General features: G+C 35.9%; 1 protein-coding gene across 1 annotated transcript in view; it reads right to left on the bottom strand.

Annotated features, from left to right (window-relative positions):
* Positions 1–7,548: 7,548 nt before the first annotated feature.
* LOC109409370 (uncharacterized) overlaps positions 7,549–15,928 on the bottom strand; it is a 133,356-nt gene continuing 124,976 nt past the window's right edge. Inside the window, exon 11 of the mRNA XM_062854414.1 lies at positions 7,549–7,935. Coding sequence (XP_062710398.1) covers positions 7,748–7,935 — 188 coding nt within the window. The 3' untranslated portion in view covers positions 7,549–7,747. The remainder of the gene's footprint in view (positions 7,936–15,928) is intronic.

Here is a 15,928-nt window from a genome sequence, read left to right on the forward strand (position 1 = left end):
ATTATGTTAATTTAAAACAAATTAGTCTGTGAATCAGTACCATATTTTTTTGTATAATAAAATAAAATGTATGAAAGAACTGTTGAAGAGAATTTCATCAATAATGTGATATAATGTGTTGCGTTTGTTGATTCTTGTTTCCTAATTTATATGTTAATGTTGTCCACGTGGACATTTGACGAACCCCCACCCCCCTCTCCGTGGACAAGCGTGGACTTTTCGCTAACCCCCTCCCCCCTCCAAGCTGTCCACGTGGTATATGGACGGCCCCATACAACACGAGCGGTAGAACGAAGATCAATAAACATACAGTGTATCAAACAATTGTCCGTACAGCGATTTTTTTGTCAAAATGATTATTCATTGAAATGTTTATAACTTTTTTATACGCCAATCAAAAACGCTGAAATTTTGACCAATCATGAACCATATATTAATGTTCCATTGGTGAAATTTTGAGCGAGATCGAATAAGTTTTCTGAAAGTTATAGAACTTTTAGTAAAACTTATAATATTTTTGAACACATTTTTTAAACATTATATCTCAATATGTATTTGATGAAACCTTTTTCATTTTTTTTTTGTGTTACATCTTAAACCTAAGGTTTTCATATGCAGCTACGTTTGAGGTTTTATATTCACTACCAAAAATATGAAAAATGTGCTTATGTAGTTGACGATATTTAAAAAATTGCCATATTTTGCACATATAATCTGCCAAATGTTTTCCACCAATAAAAGTGCATTAAATGAACGAAAAATACATAGGACCTACTCTTCATATGTAGCTTAGTAGGTCCTGTATAAAAATATTACATCAAGAGAGTTTAAAAAAGTTGAAAACACTTGGCACTTTTATTGATCAAAATATGATCAATTTCCAAATAATACTCTGAACATATACAGATTTTTCATATTTTTTGTAGTGAATATAAAACCTCAAACAAAGCTGCATATGAAAGCCTTAGGTATTAGCTGTAACATAAAAAAGATTGAAAAAGTTTGATCAAGTACATATTGAGATATAATGTTTTAAAAATGTGTACAAAAATCTTATAAGTTTTACTAAAAGTTCTATAACTTTCAGAAAACTTATTCGATCTCGCTCAAAATTTTACCAATGGAGCTTCAATATATGATTCATAATTGGTCAAAGTTTCAGCGTTTTTGATTGACGTATAAAAAAGTTATAAATATTTGAATGCAAAATTATTTTGACCAAAAAATTGCTGTACGGACAATTGTTTGATACACTGTAGAAGTGGATCAAATCAACGTCGTCTGACACGATGAAATTTATCTAATTCCAGCCTTACGCATGAATTCAGCCAACTTTGGTTATTATTGGTATAATATTAGTTTATTCGTGCGTGATTAATCGATTACGACACATACTTATAGTCAAAACAGTTGTCTTTATGGGAAAGACAGGAATAACAAAAACCGAACCATCATCCGAAGACACTATCGTGGTCAAGGGCATTCATTTGACATTTTTGTTTCGTACAGTAGTTTGCTCGCTTGTGTTCACGCAGAAGATTTTTGGCAAGTTAAAATAATATTTCTGATATTTATTCGAGCTATTTAGTTGATAGTTGTTTTGAACGTGATGTTTTTCCATTTTAAGCATACTTCTACCGTCTCATGAACAATATATTATTATTGAATCAACAAAATATATAAAATAACTATGAAAAGACAAATACAACTATATGAATATTCAATTCGATAAACCGTCTGCCAATATAAATGATGTATAGTTGAATCAATCATCTGAATGCCGACGCCGATTCCAAGCACATTTTCTTGTTTTTTTTTTTAAACATGGCATCTGTTAATGAAAATATAGTAAGAGAGAGTTTATCGCAAGATAAGTTTTATTTTTTAAAATGGTTTAATATTTCAAATGAGATTATCATACAATTTCTCTGTAAGTATAAACAGAATTATTAGTCAGAGTATGAAAATTGATGTACTTGTTCTGCATTTCAGCAGCTTTTTCTGGATAACTTGAATAACTAGATTACGCCATCATTGTCGGCGGACCGAGTAACAGGTGAATTCCTCAGGTAATTTATCGTTGACTCAAGTTCTTAAATACATTATAATGTACTATAGTTTTGATCCTTTAAATCAATTTTCAGGGTCGACCACCGGTTCCATAACCATTGAAGGAATTGAAAAAGGATTTAAAAAAACATCCAGTGAAAGGCGACCAAGAGCCAAATTGATGACTCAGTACCAGTATCCGACTCCAGTATTTTTGTGAAACAGTAAAATAAACACAACTTCTTGATAGTAAAACAATTTGAAGCAACTATTTATTTGTTCAAACGTACTAAATGGATATTAAAAATCACGATTCGAAATAGTTGATATCACTAAATAATGCAATAAGCTGTCAAAATCTTCAACAAAAATATAGTTCTTTTAAAAATTAATATAGTTGAACCAATAATATTACTATTCAAATCAATAAAAAAATATTGTTGCCACAACTATACGGTATAGTTGTTACAACTATAAGATAGTTGAATTGAATGTTTGTTTTTGTTATCTCTAAATTAATAGGATTGATTGATTGATTTGTCTTTATTAAAGAGACTTTCAGCCCTTGGCTGGTTCGTCTCTCTAATTAATAGGAAATTTTAGTTGATTTAACAGTAAATTTGATTGAGTTTACCAAAATTTCTTCTCCATGATTCCACGTTCCCACTTCTTCTAATGATTTTCCTTTCGGTATGTCTACATAAAACTCGTTAAGATTGAGAGTGTCCGAAAAATGAACATGAACAAAGAAATCCGAACTTATGTTTTAATGAAGTTTCATACTAACAAAAATTACCTGATTTACAACAGAATTATTCAAGGACTCCATTTTCTATAGAATCTGTTGGAGTCTTATTTTAAAAGTTCCATGAGAAACGTTCAAAAGAACTTGTGCCAGAATTATTTGTGCTTTCAATATGGCTAGTAGAAATTACCATTGCATTTCTAGATGAATTTATTCAAAAATCCTCTAGGTAGATGTCTGCCAGCTGGGCGTTCTTTCGTTCTACTCCCGAGATCAAAGCTCACCCATCTATTATTATCAGTATTTATTATTCTTTATGCACTTGCTTACGGTAGTTTCCAAATGTTTGCTGTAGTATTAATCATTATCAATTACCTGAAACTAATCAATAATCTTAATATTATCGCGCAAAAAGTTTCCTCCTACTCTCGCCGCCGGGGTTCAATATTTGCCACAGCGGTTTTTTTTCTGTTTTGTTTCTTTCGTCGTTTCCTTCTCCGAAAGGTTCCCCAATTTTGAGGGTTTTTTATCTGTTACAATTAATAAATATAGGACTTTTTCGTTTAATGAGTTTCATGCTTTTTTGTTCTCTTCATTTTCCTTGCTTTGCCGTTTTCTCCCTCTTTTTTGTTCAGGAGGTGATCGCACTGCTTCGTTTCCTGTGTTTTTTTTTTTTAGTTTTGCTTCTTGGTTTTAATTTAAATATTCAATATATGAAAAAGCTATCTACGATTTTTAAGACTCTTGCGTCCTCGGTTTTCACCACAAACCACCTCGCCGCTCGCACACTGCGTTCTTTGTTCGGTTTTCTTATTATTTAGTTTTGATTTTGTTTAATAAACAAAAAACGAAACATGTGTGTGTGTGTGTGTGTGTCAGCGTAAAAGGAGTTTCTCATACAGTTTGTAGTAAAAAAAGTTAGCTTGTGGAAAACGCGATCTAACGACGAGCTCCACTGGCTGTTGTTGTGAACTCTCTTTCTCTGTGTTAGGAAAAGTCACAGTTCCACCTTTCAATGACAAAGAGTATTCTGTTGCTTCAAGATTAATTCGTATTGAGCGTGACCTTACGCTTCCGCTTTTTTTTTGTTGAGTATATTTCCTTTGTTTGCATAATAGGTAGAATAGTAAGTTTCTTCAAGTTTAAGTTATGGTTTCAGCTATCTCAGAGTAAAACCGAAAAGGTCTAATAGTGGAAGGTGAAGCGTTGTGTATGTATAAGGTTTAGTGCTATACGCAGTTAGACTAAAGTGTATATTTTCGATAGAAATGTGATTGCATTTAACTATAATATATTTATACCACTTTTGTAGGAATATAAAGGTAAAACCAGCTCTTCGAGGGTTGTTCCAAAAGAATGTTTCGTCTATCGCATGGCTGCGCGTTGGTATATTTACACTCTCGAGGCAAACATTAAATTGCAACTAACAGCGGAATAAAAACGGATAGGATAGTTTGATTTTATATGAATGGTTGACGTTGATTTGAGAGGGTTAACGTATAGTTGGCTATGTGCTGTAAACAGTCAAAATGTTACCATGGCAACGAATGGTTTTCTCCGGAAAAAAAAATCAGAACAGCCAACTTAACAAGCTTACACATTGATAGCAAAACTTCGAATTTCCTGTACTCTGAAGGCGAACAAGATTAGATCTCCTCATAATCAATATTTAATAAATCGCGAACGCTCACTAGCACATATGATGAGTATAATTAGATGACATTTCCTCGAAATTCTCTGGGTTTTTCTGACTTCTGAACGACGTAATTTCATAAATAAAATATATCGAAATGACTGTTGACTAACCTTAGCATAAAATAGTACAAATATGTGTTTTTTTCTATGGAAATTTTTTGCTGAAACTAAACCGTTACCTGAGCAGTACTCGAATGAACTTTTGTGGTCATTTGCTAGAAAATAGCAAAGAAAAAGCAGCCATTTTGGTCCGCTCAAATTGATGGACCCCTTGCTTGTCAAGGCAAAGTAGCCATTTTGAATTTAGTTGCCGTCTACTATATATACTAAGCGAACGCTGTGGTAACGCTGAATAGAAAGCATCGTTTCGATTTCTGTGATTACTGTCAAAGAAAAGATGATGAAAGATGTTAAAGACATTTTCTGACAGGAAAGGGGCAAGACACTGTAGAGCACTGAGCCAACGAAAGCAACTCTGAGAAATTCTGAATTAATCATTTTATCGATGGTCGACGAAATTTGCTGTAAGACATCCCCAAAACAGCAATTTTCATTTAACACACGCAACACTTTGCAGTTTGACATTGGTGCCAGATCACACTTTGGTATGAATGGGAGGAAATCTGAGAATCTGTGAGGAATTTTAAACAATACTTCGAAGACAGATTTTCTCTCGTTAGATCTGTCTTGCCCCTGTGTCAGATGTTGTGGAAATTTGTATGTCGGCAGAAATTGACGCGATTTTACTTACATTTATTTTAGCGTGTATGAATGACAGATTCAGAAGGGCTAACTTCGCTGTAAAAAACTGCGAAACAGCAATGTCATGCAGCGATTGTTGTTGGTCAAAATACAGCTCTAGTAAATGCTTTGCAACCAACTTGAGGCAAGACACTAGGCAGGAGAGTACATTTTAATTGCGGACTTGCTTAGAATTCCTCCGGATTACTTTCATTTGTACAGTGTCTAGCCCTGCCCAAGGAAACCAGTTGAAGTTAGCAGCCGAAGAACGATTTTTATTAAATCCGGCCTTTTTTATTGATTCGAAAATGACGAAGGAGTCTTAAGCGAGAAAAGTAAGACCGACGTTAACTGCGGTAGTATTTTTCATTACACCAGCAAACATAACCTTGAAAATGTTTCACAATAGGGCCCTAAAATTAATGACGAAATCTCGTTTTTATTGAATAGTACGATCAAGCATGGTATTGTGATCGCAACACTACTTTTCCGCAACTCAAAAAACGAAAGAATAATGAAAAACTTGAACCTAAGTAAAATTGTAAACAATAGGCTCCTAAAGTCCTATCTAGATTATTGTTTTGATCCACAAAATATAGTCCAAGAGTACATATTTACTCTTTGTTGACAGTTTTATTGGTCGTGGATGAAAATATATAATTTTAATTCTGTCCCGCCCCTAGCATATAACACATACTTTGAGTGATTGTTTTCAACCGTGTATGTCAGAGAGGAACATTTTTGAATCCCCAGTGCGAAAATGACTATTTCCATCACTTCAAGATCGACCTCAAAAGTCAAACTAGAGCTATTTACCACTTTACTTGTTTCGAATTTTCTCATTATTCCTTCGTTTTTCGAGTTTGACTAAAGCACAATACCGATTAGAATACCATGCTTGATCGTATCATTCAATAAAAGCGAGATTTCGTCTTCAGTTTTAGAACCGTATTCAAGTTTGACATTTGTTGGTCGTCCTTGACGTGATGGAATTCGACATTTTTCGCACTGGTTAGGGAAGATTCAAATATTACGTCCATCATTTTTTGGGATTTTTAGACCCCCCCTCCCCCCTCTGTCACGCTGTTTTCCTATACCTAATACACGTACTGTCACACTTCTCTAGACCCCCCCCCTCCCCCAAATGTTGGACGTAATTTTTGAACGTTCCCTTATTCAGAAATGTTCGTGTCTGACGTACACGGTAGCAAAAATTCACTCAAATCATGAGTTTAAAACTAGGGGTGGGACAGAAGATCAAAAATTTTTAAAAAATATATAGTTTCACCCACAATTAATAAAAACACCAAAAAATGAGTAAATATGTATACTTAGACCATCGTTTGTGGTTTAAGCCAAGGATCTAGGTATGACTTTAGGAGCGTATTCGCAGGTCATTTGACAGATCTAACAAAAGCAAGAAGTGGTCTGCAACATTGTCGGCAAAGAAGAAGGTATTTTTTATCTTCATTTTGCTTGTGTGAGATTTGTCGAATGACCTAAGAATTGTCAAACATTTTCAAGGTTAGGATTATTGGTGCGATGATGAATACGGATACCGCTAATAATGTGCTATATAGAAGTCATATAAATCTATGTTGTCAACATTTTATTTACTATAAAATAATGTTGCCAACCTTTTTTTTTGCGTTTAACGTTGAACGTCAAATTGATTGAAATCAACTATTTTTTAGCAGTTTTTTCTTGCTCAATACCAATTGTACAACAGTTCAAAGACTACATACATGATAACTTGCTAGTCTCAGCGAGAATTACTCATATTTCTTTCCTTTATACCTTAGAGTGGAATAGACTTAAAAAATTTCACTGTTATCCACCTAGATTGTTTCAATATGCACAAAAATACGACTATTTTGCGACCGCGCGTGGAATAAAGTCTCGCTTAAGCTTAAAATTTTTAAATGTGTCATTTGCACCCACCCAAGTCGATTTGTTTGCATTGATTTAATTTCTTTCCCGCTGTGTCCCTCCCTTGTATTATACAAAAAAAAACTTGCACGTTTTCAAGTTGTTAAAATAGTGTGAAGATAAGATGGTTTTTCACAGAAAAACCACCGTTTCGTTCCCTATACATTATCATCATCTGTTTCGACTAAGCTACGAATTTTGACTTCCCCTTAAAGGCTATATTTACACCAAGTTTACACAGAAATTTACACAAACACATACATCAAGCAGCGTTTCCGTTTGCGCGCCTTCCCTCCCAATCGCAAACCCAATCCAGAACCAATAGAATCATACAGTAAACATATGCTTCCGCGCGCGCGCTCGCTCGCTTACATCAACTATCCTCTAGATTGGTAATAAATGTGTATATTTTTGTTACAAAACGAAAACAAAGGAAACATCAATAGAAACTTGTTTTTGTACTTTTTGCATTTATAATTATCTCCCACGTGATCCATCCATGTGGCCATCATGGCCATCTATGATTTGAGAGCGCATTACTTACGTCGCCGGGCCACCGCACGCTTAGATCTTCATGAAGAATCGCTCTCACAAAATGCCATTGGTGAAGTACTGGTAGCTGTCGTACAGTTTGGTCGTGAACGAGTTGAGCGAGTCCTGCACCAGCTGTTCGACCTTCCGCTCCAGCTCCTGCTCCGTTAGGTTGATGTGGAACCGGTTGCGCAGGTTGCGTACCGTACCGGAGCAGCCGTTCTTGAAGCACGGCAACTGCGAGCCTGTGAGGTTTGGGAAGAGATTTTTCCGGTTAATCGATCGCAATATGCATACAGTTGATGGATGATTTACATATGTAGATTGTGGATGAATTCGACTAGTTGTTAATTAATTCTTATGCGAAATAGTAAACTAAATATTCATGTTATTGAAATCAAGTAAATTATTTTGTAATCCTCCCTTAATCGTTTGAGCCACAATACTAGATTTCTCCTCATGCTTTTAGAGTATTCACATTCAAGGTTCACACTGTTTAGTATTTCAGTATTTCATAGTGAATACCATGTAATCTTCAACAGAACGCTGTGAAGGTGAAAAGGTCAAGAAGATATTATTTCATTCTCAGTTCTATTGATTCGTAATGGTTTACAATAGAGTAGTGACATTATCCAAATCCCCCTTCTTTTCTGACATTTGTTTGAACAGTACTCATTGGGCCAGAAGTTGGAGCTTCAGGTTTGCACGAGGTTTGCAGGTTACAACCTCTCCAATGCTTGGTTTGGCAAGTACATAATCCTCTTTGGAGCCACCAACCTTTAGTATTACATCCAATAACGCTAACTTGGCAATAGGTCTTAAGACCTATTGCCAAGTTAGTGTTATTGGATGTAATACTAGAGGGTGACGGGTTCGATTCCCGGTCGGTCCAGGATCTTTTCGTAAAGAAAATTTCCTTGACTTCCTTGGGCATAGAGTATCTTCGTGCCTGCCACACGATATACACATGCAAAATGGTCATTGGCAGAGGAAGCTCTCAGTCAATAACTGTGGAAGTGCTCATAGAACACTAAGCTGAGAAGCAGGCTTTGTCCCAGTGAGGACGTAACGCCAAGAAGAAAGAAAGAAAGAACTAGAGGTTGGTGGCTCCAAAGAGGATTACGTGCTTGCAAAACCAAGCGTTAGAGAGGTTGTAACGTGCAAACCAGACATCATCTAATGTAGAAACATCTGCTTGACACACTACTCCATCTTTGCAAGCATAAGTGCATATTATACGATTTTCTTCTTCTCCCTGTTCTATAAGTACTTCCACAGTTATTAGCTGAGAACTTCCTCTGCCAATGTTACTGTGTATCGTTCTCAAAGTCTTCTGCAAAGTGATCCTTAACCGGATACAGGAGAAGATTGACGCAACTCTCCGACGGCAGTAAGCAGGACTCCGTGCCAGACGATCATGTGTAGATCATATTGTCACGTTCTCTACCTGGTGTTTATTGATTACCTCTCCTACATGTCGCTTGATTTCACAAGCACGTCATCCTCTTTGGAGCCACCATCCTCTGGTATTACATCAAATAACGCTAATTTGGCAACAGACCTATACCAGAGATAGATGCCACCTGATGTAGAAACATGTGCTTGATGCATTACTTCATATTTGTCAGCATATGTGAATATTACACGACCTCTCAACTACTTATATATAATTAAGTAACATCAAGTGATTTAGATTAATATTTGCAGGATTTCTGGTAAGCCACTGCAACCAGTATTTAGATCTATTGTGGCCAAACCCGTATCCTAAGTACAGGCATGTTCCGTTTTTGCCAGGCTCCGATTTAATCAACTTTGTATTCCGTTTTTTGACAACACTGGAAATGTTATCAAAAAATTTCCCTCAGATTCTCAGAATTTGTAGCTTGACTTAGAACTTTTTAGAAGTAATTATCCACGATGACATATCCTACGCATAATTTTACTTCATTCTTTTATACCTTGGCAAAATTTAACTAACAAATTTTTCAAGTATAACATAAGTAGTTAACTATAAAAGATCAATGGTAGGTGTGATAGATAAAACCATTGCAGGTAAGACCCTTTATCTAGGGATTTGGAAAGAAAAATTACGTAGGATAATCGAGCCATTAGCTATTTTGCTGTTCTTTCTGGGGATTCTTCCAGCAACTCCATCTGTAATTTCTCAAGAAATTATTTTTGAAGAATCGTCAAGAAACTCAGTACATATGTGAATTCCTCCATAAATGTCCTTTTGCAGATTCCTACTATCGATTAGCTACTCCAAAAAATGCCATCTTATATTCCCTCAGGAATTTATGGTAGAGATGCCTTCAGAAACTTCAACTAGAGATTGCTCTAGGAATTCCCTATGCGGATTTCAAGAAGTCCTGCTGGGGATTCCTTCAGGAATCCCATCTGGGGATTCATCTAGGTCATAAGTATGCTAAGTAGCTAAGTGAATGCACAAAATAACATTCCACAAAGCTTGAACTAACTGGAAATCAACTAACATATCAATGAATTCATGCGGTTTGGTTCAATTTTCAATAATTGGTGTTATTTGTTTGCATAGGTGTGATGCAGACCTGGTATGTTGATAAAAGCATGTGACTATCACGCAAAGGACCTGGGATCGAATCATAGTCCCGACAAACTCACAAAATGTGAGTTCTTCTTTCGAAAGGGAAGTAAAGCCATGGGTCTCGAGATCAGGGATGCCAGATGATTTTTTGAAAAATCTGTATCACTCTTTTCAAAAATCTGTATCTCATACAAAATTTGGGAGTAAAATCTGTATCCCATACAAAAATAAAATGGCTCCTCTAGCTTATAAATCTGTTTTCCATATAAAACAAAATCTGTACGGATGCTCAAAAGTCTGTATATTACAGATAAATCTGTATATATGGCATCCCTGCTCGAGATAACCTAGCCCCGGGCTAAAAATCACGATAATAAAGTTAAAAAAAAAAAGAAAAAGATTGCATGGGAATGAATAATAGTGAGATGTGATTTCTTCATAAGCTGTAAGACTTTACGTTTGTATTCCGCAACAGGAATTTTTCCAACAACTACACTAGGATTCCTAGAAGGAACTTCCAGAGCATTTCTAAAAAAAACTCCTAGAAGATTCTCATAAGGATTTCTTGGAGCATTAGGATAAAGAAAGAACTTCTGCAAGTTTTCCAGAAAAAAAACCTGAAAGATTTCTATAAGGAATATTTTCAGGACGATCTTCTGGAAGATTCACAGAAATAACTTCTGAACATTTTCCAGAAGAGACACCAGAAGGTCTTCCAGAAAGAACATCTGGAAGATTTTCAGAAAATTCTTGAGAAGGGTTTTCAGTAGGTACTCCTGGAAGCACTTGGCAGGAGACCGGGAGAATACCCAGAAAAAAAAATCCTATATTTGGAGAAACATTTGGACGATTTCCAGAAAATTTCCTTGAAATAATCTAAAGAATTTTTTTTTGGAGAAACGCTAGAAGGAACTCCTGGAGGTATCTGTAAGAAATTCTGAAAAAAATCTAACGGAATTTTTGAAATGATATCTGAGTTGATACCAGCAGATAGAAATCTCTGAAGGTATTCAAGGGGTCTAAACTCTTTCTTTGAAAACATCCCATCGAACCCTTGAGGAATCCCACAAACTTTCTTGAAGGAATGTCAGAGCGAAATGATTGGAGAAACCTAGAATTAGTTCTGGAAAAAATTCAAGAGATTATATAGACAAAATCTTTAACATTTCCTAAAGGCATCACAGAAGAAACTTCTAAACGAATTCGAAAAGGAATTCCTAAAAACAATCTCAGATAAAGCTTATGGAGGAATTCTTTACGGAAGGAAGAAAATTATCCTTCTTTGTTAAGATCACGTTCCGGGAGATGGATCGCTTGAGGAATTTATTTCTGAGAAATACAAAACGCAGCTAAGTAAAACGGAAATCGGGTATTGTTCCTTTTAATTCCACTAAGATATTGCATCCTTCGACAGATACGTATTTCGACCTCAACTGTAAGGTCGTCTTCAGTGTCTTGTACTTGACTCGATTATAGTTGAGGGGACATGGACAGTAGACAGGAATGGAAAGGCTCTGGTTTTATCTCAAAAGCCAAAAAAAATCCACAAAAACAACAATAGAAACCTAGTAATCCTCCTAGTAATATGTCTAAAGAAATCTACAGAAAAACATTTATTTTGAAAGCTTCTGTAGACAAGGATATGATAAATCGTAAACATAATTGTCTGTTAGGAAAAACCCGGTCCTTTAACCCAAATCTATCCAATAAGCTGAATTTCCCTGGTAAAAACAAAAGCTTCAAGCTCTTGATTCGACAGATTCCCAATAATTTACAAATGTGTAGTGACATTAACCTAGTCCTCCTTATCTTTTCCAACTCTCGCTTGAAAAATACTCATTGGACTATAAGCTTGGCTTTTTAACCGAGGATCTTGCACGTTATTACCCCTTCCGTTCCCTTGGTTCCCTTAAGAAGCACTAGAAAGGCTAAGTGGGAAGAACTTCTGGAGGATTTTCAGGAGGTACTCCTGAAGCATTTCCAGAAGGGAGACCGGAAGAATTCCCAGAAAAAACTCCTGGTGGATTTGCATAAGGAAATTAAGCAGTTTTGCAGAAGTAAATTCAGGAGGAATCCCAAAAGGAGCTTCTGAATGGCGCCATCCACAAATTACGTAACGCTCTAGGGGGAGGGGGGGAGTATGGCCAAGCGTTACGGCCCATACAAAAATTTTCGAGTTTTCATACAAAAAAGCGTTACGTTATCGGGGTTACGGGTTCGAAAAATGACGATTTTAGCGTTACGTAATAAATGGATGCTGCCTAAACTACTGGAGGATTCCCAAAAAGGAACTTTTTAGAGGAAACACAGACAGAAATCTTGGAGAAATTCCAAAGAAGCTTTTGGAGAGAACCCAGCAAAGGCTCTATCATAATTCAAGATCGAAACTTTTGTTGAAATGCTTGAACGATTACCAGAAGGATTTCCTCCCCTGATGAAATCCCAGAAACAAATTTGAAAGAATCGCAGGAAAAATTTCGGGTGGTACACCAGAAGGAATCCCTGCAAGATCAGTAATTTCAGAAAGGATTTCAAAAACTAATCTTGCATTCCAGTAGGAAAGAACCCTCGAAGAGAGAACATCTGGATTAATCAAAATCCACTCTTGAAGGAATTTCAAGGTTAAAGTCCAGAATGAAATTTGATGCCCGGAGAAACTTCAAACGGAATTTTTAAAGAGATATCTGAGTTAATGCCAGCAGGAACTCCTGTAGAAATCTCTGAAGGTATTCTAGGGGTCAAGAACTCTTCGTTTGTAAACTTCCCATCGAATTCCAACAACATTCTTGGATGAATCCCAAAGTGAAATAACTGGAAAAACCTAGATGTAGTTCTGGAGAAATTCAAGAGATTCCATAGATTTTTTTTTTTGCTAAAGGCATGATAGAAGAAACTTCTAAACGAATCCGAAAAAGAATTTCTGAAGCAATCTCAGATAAAGCTTATGGAGGAATTCTTTACAGAAGAAGAAAACTCAATAAAATCTATTCCAGTTTTACATACAAGCATAAGAGGCACAAATCTAATGAACAAGGCATCAAATAATGCTGCATTTGATAATCATGGATTGTTCGAATCTTATCGTTGTTGGTTCAAGTGTGGATGATGTGTGGACAAACAAAGGAAGGCCTCAGCTCTTTGTTAATTGCCTCCACGTGTTCCTCCATCAAGCCACCATCTCGTTCGTACAAGAATGCAGGTCCCCGATATTGTTGCTTCATCTCCACTCTGACACCGAGGATAAACTCAAAATTTTAAGAATTATCTATGGCTTCTTTTGCACCGCAACTCCCTGTAGACAAACATTGTCACACCACAATACTGCCCCACTCAGTCCCATTAGTAAAAAGTAGGAGTTGAGAAAAAGGCATTTGAAGTTTGAAAATTCTATTCCATGTGAATCTTTGAACATTGCCATAATGAACATCTTGAAACTGTCACAAATTTCTTTGCACTTCAATACATAACTATGAAAAATATGACGTTTTCTATAAAATTGTTCAGTTTTGTTTTACAAGGTACACATATGGGACTGTTATTTTTTTCCGATTTCGAAAAATGTTGTCAAAACAGAATAAAACTGGAAGGTAGAAACCAATAAAAGCCAGAGAGATTCAGAAAACAACGAAAGGAAGGAAACCCAGGAAGAATACAGTACGAAAAAGAAGACAAAAAAGATCGTGCACCGATGCCGAGGGACACAAAAAGCAAAACTAAAAACTGTTGAAAAGTAGACAAGAACAGTAAACAGGAACAGAAAGGCTATGATTTTGCCTCGAAAGTCAAAAAAAGATTCCAACAATTGAAATCCTTAATATGTCTAAAGACATCTACACAAAAGAATTTGGAAGTTGATAAATGGTTATCTCTCTCTTCAGACTCGTGTATAAATTTGAGATTCTGGTCGAAACCTGGAGTTTCTAAGGTGAAAGTTTCAATTGGAGGTCTTTAAGTAATTGTATAGGTCTTGCTATAACCCTTCCGTTCTCTTGATTCCCTTGGAAAGCAAGTTTTCCTCTTAGGAGCCACCATCTTGTTCATCTTCCATCACCAGTATATTCTGATGATTACAAGTAGATCCAATTGAATTCAAAGTGTTCATCCGATCAGTAACAGTGAGTTGCTGATTATATCAGATTAGAAGATCAGGAATTCTTGGATAAGAGGTCGTGCAATTCAGGGTGTCTACTTATAAGACAAAATAAAATTCCCTGAGTTTTCCAGGTTTTTTTTTCCAACTTTTAAAATTTATAATTAAAAAATAACTCCAAATTTTAGTTTAAATTTATATACTTTTCAAACACTATACAAAAATATTCTCAAAAACTAGAGGAAGTAAAATGCGCAAGTCTCCAACCAAGAAATCCCACCTTATAGCAGAATCCCTACAGGTACTTTTTTTTGATAAACTTTTTCGAAAATTTGTTTTAAATATCGGCTTCGGACTGTATCTACATTTCTCTCAGACTTCTTTTGGGTTAATTGCAAGATTCGACAATTCCATCGAAAATTTCCTTTTAATAAGAAACGTCACAAAAATCAGTAAAAAAACATTCAGGAAGTCCAATTCATGATTCCACAGACCATCTGACCTCTGACCGTTAAATTGCTATCACAGTTTTGAAATTGGACCTGAATGTCTGTTATATGTACTGGTAATGTAGTTACGTTGCGGTTTCGATAAAAAGCCAATGCAAGACTGTAAATTATTATAGTATTTCAACAAATTTGAGTAAAACTGGTGATTCCGATTGATAATTTTGGAAATTCTAAACAACAACTTCCAAAGAGATTTTCTGATGTTCTTTAAAGGGATTTCTGAGAATTGATCTTGGGATGTCTACCATTATTTTTCTCAGAATTTCTGCTTAAGTTTTTCACAGGGACTCTGCTGGGATACTTTTTTTCCAGAGGTTTCTCGCTGGATCACTCCCGGAGATCGTTCCAGAACATAGACAAAGTTGAGGAATTTCTGTAAGTGGTTTTCCGGTATAACTAACCAACAGTTCCTCCCAGGATTTTTGCGAGGTTCTTGTCGAAGTTCATCCAGGGATTTCTCCTAGAGAGTTTTCCGACGTTTTGCATGGTAATCGTCGGGAGACTTTGATCAAAGTTTCTCAAAAGATTTTTCTTGGATGTTTTTAGGGTTTTTTTTTCTGGGACATATTTTCTCAGGATTTATTTCAAACTACCTTTCGAGTTTTTCCAATAGATCTTAAAGAGGTTTCTCGCAAGATTTCACCTGGATTTCTTCCGATATTTCTCCGAGAATTTCTTACACGGAATATAGTAAGTTATCCCAGGAGAAATTCTGAGAAAAACTGCTAGAAAAATCTCTGCAAGAACTCCTGGAGCAGCTATTAAAGAATTCCCAAAAATGAGCATTCACAATTTAGGAACGATTTTCGGTAAGTATTTCGAGAAAATCTCTGGGAACAATACGAGGAAAAGCCTAGAAAAGGCCCTGAAAGAAATCACGTGAAGAACTCCATCACAAATCCCAAAAGGCACTCAAAAAATCTTAGGAGATAGTCCAGAAAAAAAAATCTGAGAGACATCCCAGAACCAATGCCGAAAGGAAGTTCCGGGACGAACTCCGAGAGAAATTTCATGTGATACTTAAAAAAATCCCGTAATAACTTTTAAGAAGCATTCCAGCTGAAACTCCTGTAGAA

This window comes from Aedes albopictus, chromosome 2, assembly GCF_035046485.1.
Source record: "Aedes albopictus strain Foshan chromosome 2, AalbF5, whole genome shotgun sequence".
Taxonomy (NCBI): domain Eukaryota; kingdom Metazoa; phylum Arthropoda; class Insecta; order Diptera; family Culicidae; genus Aedes; species Aedes albopictus.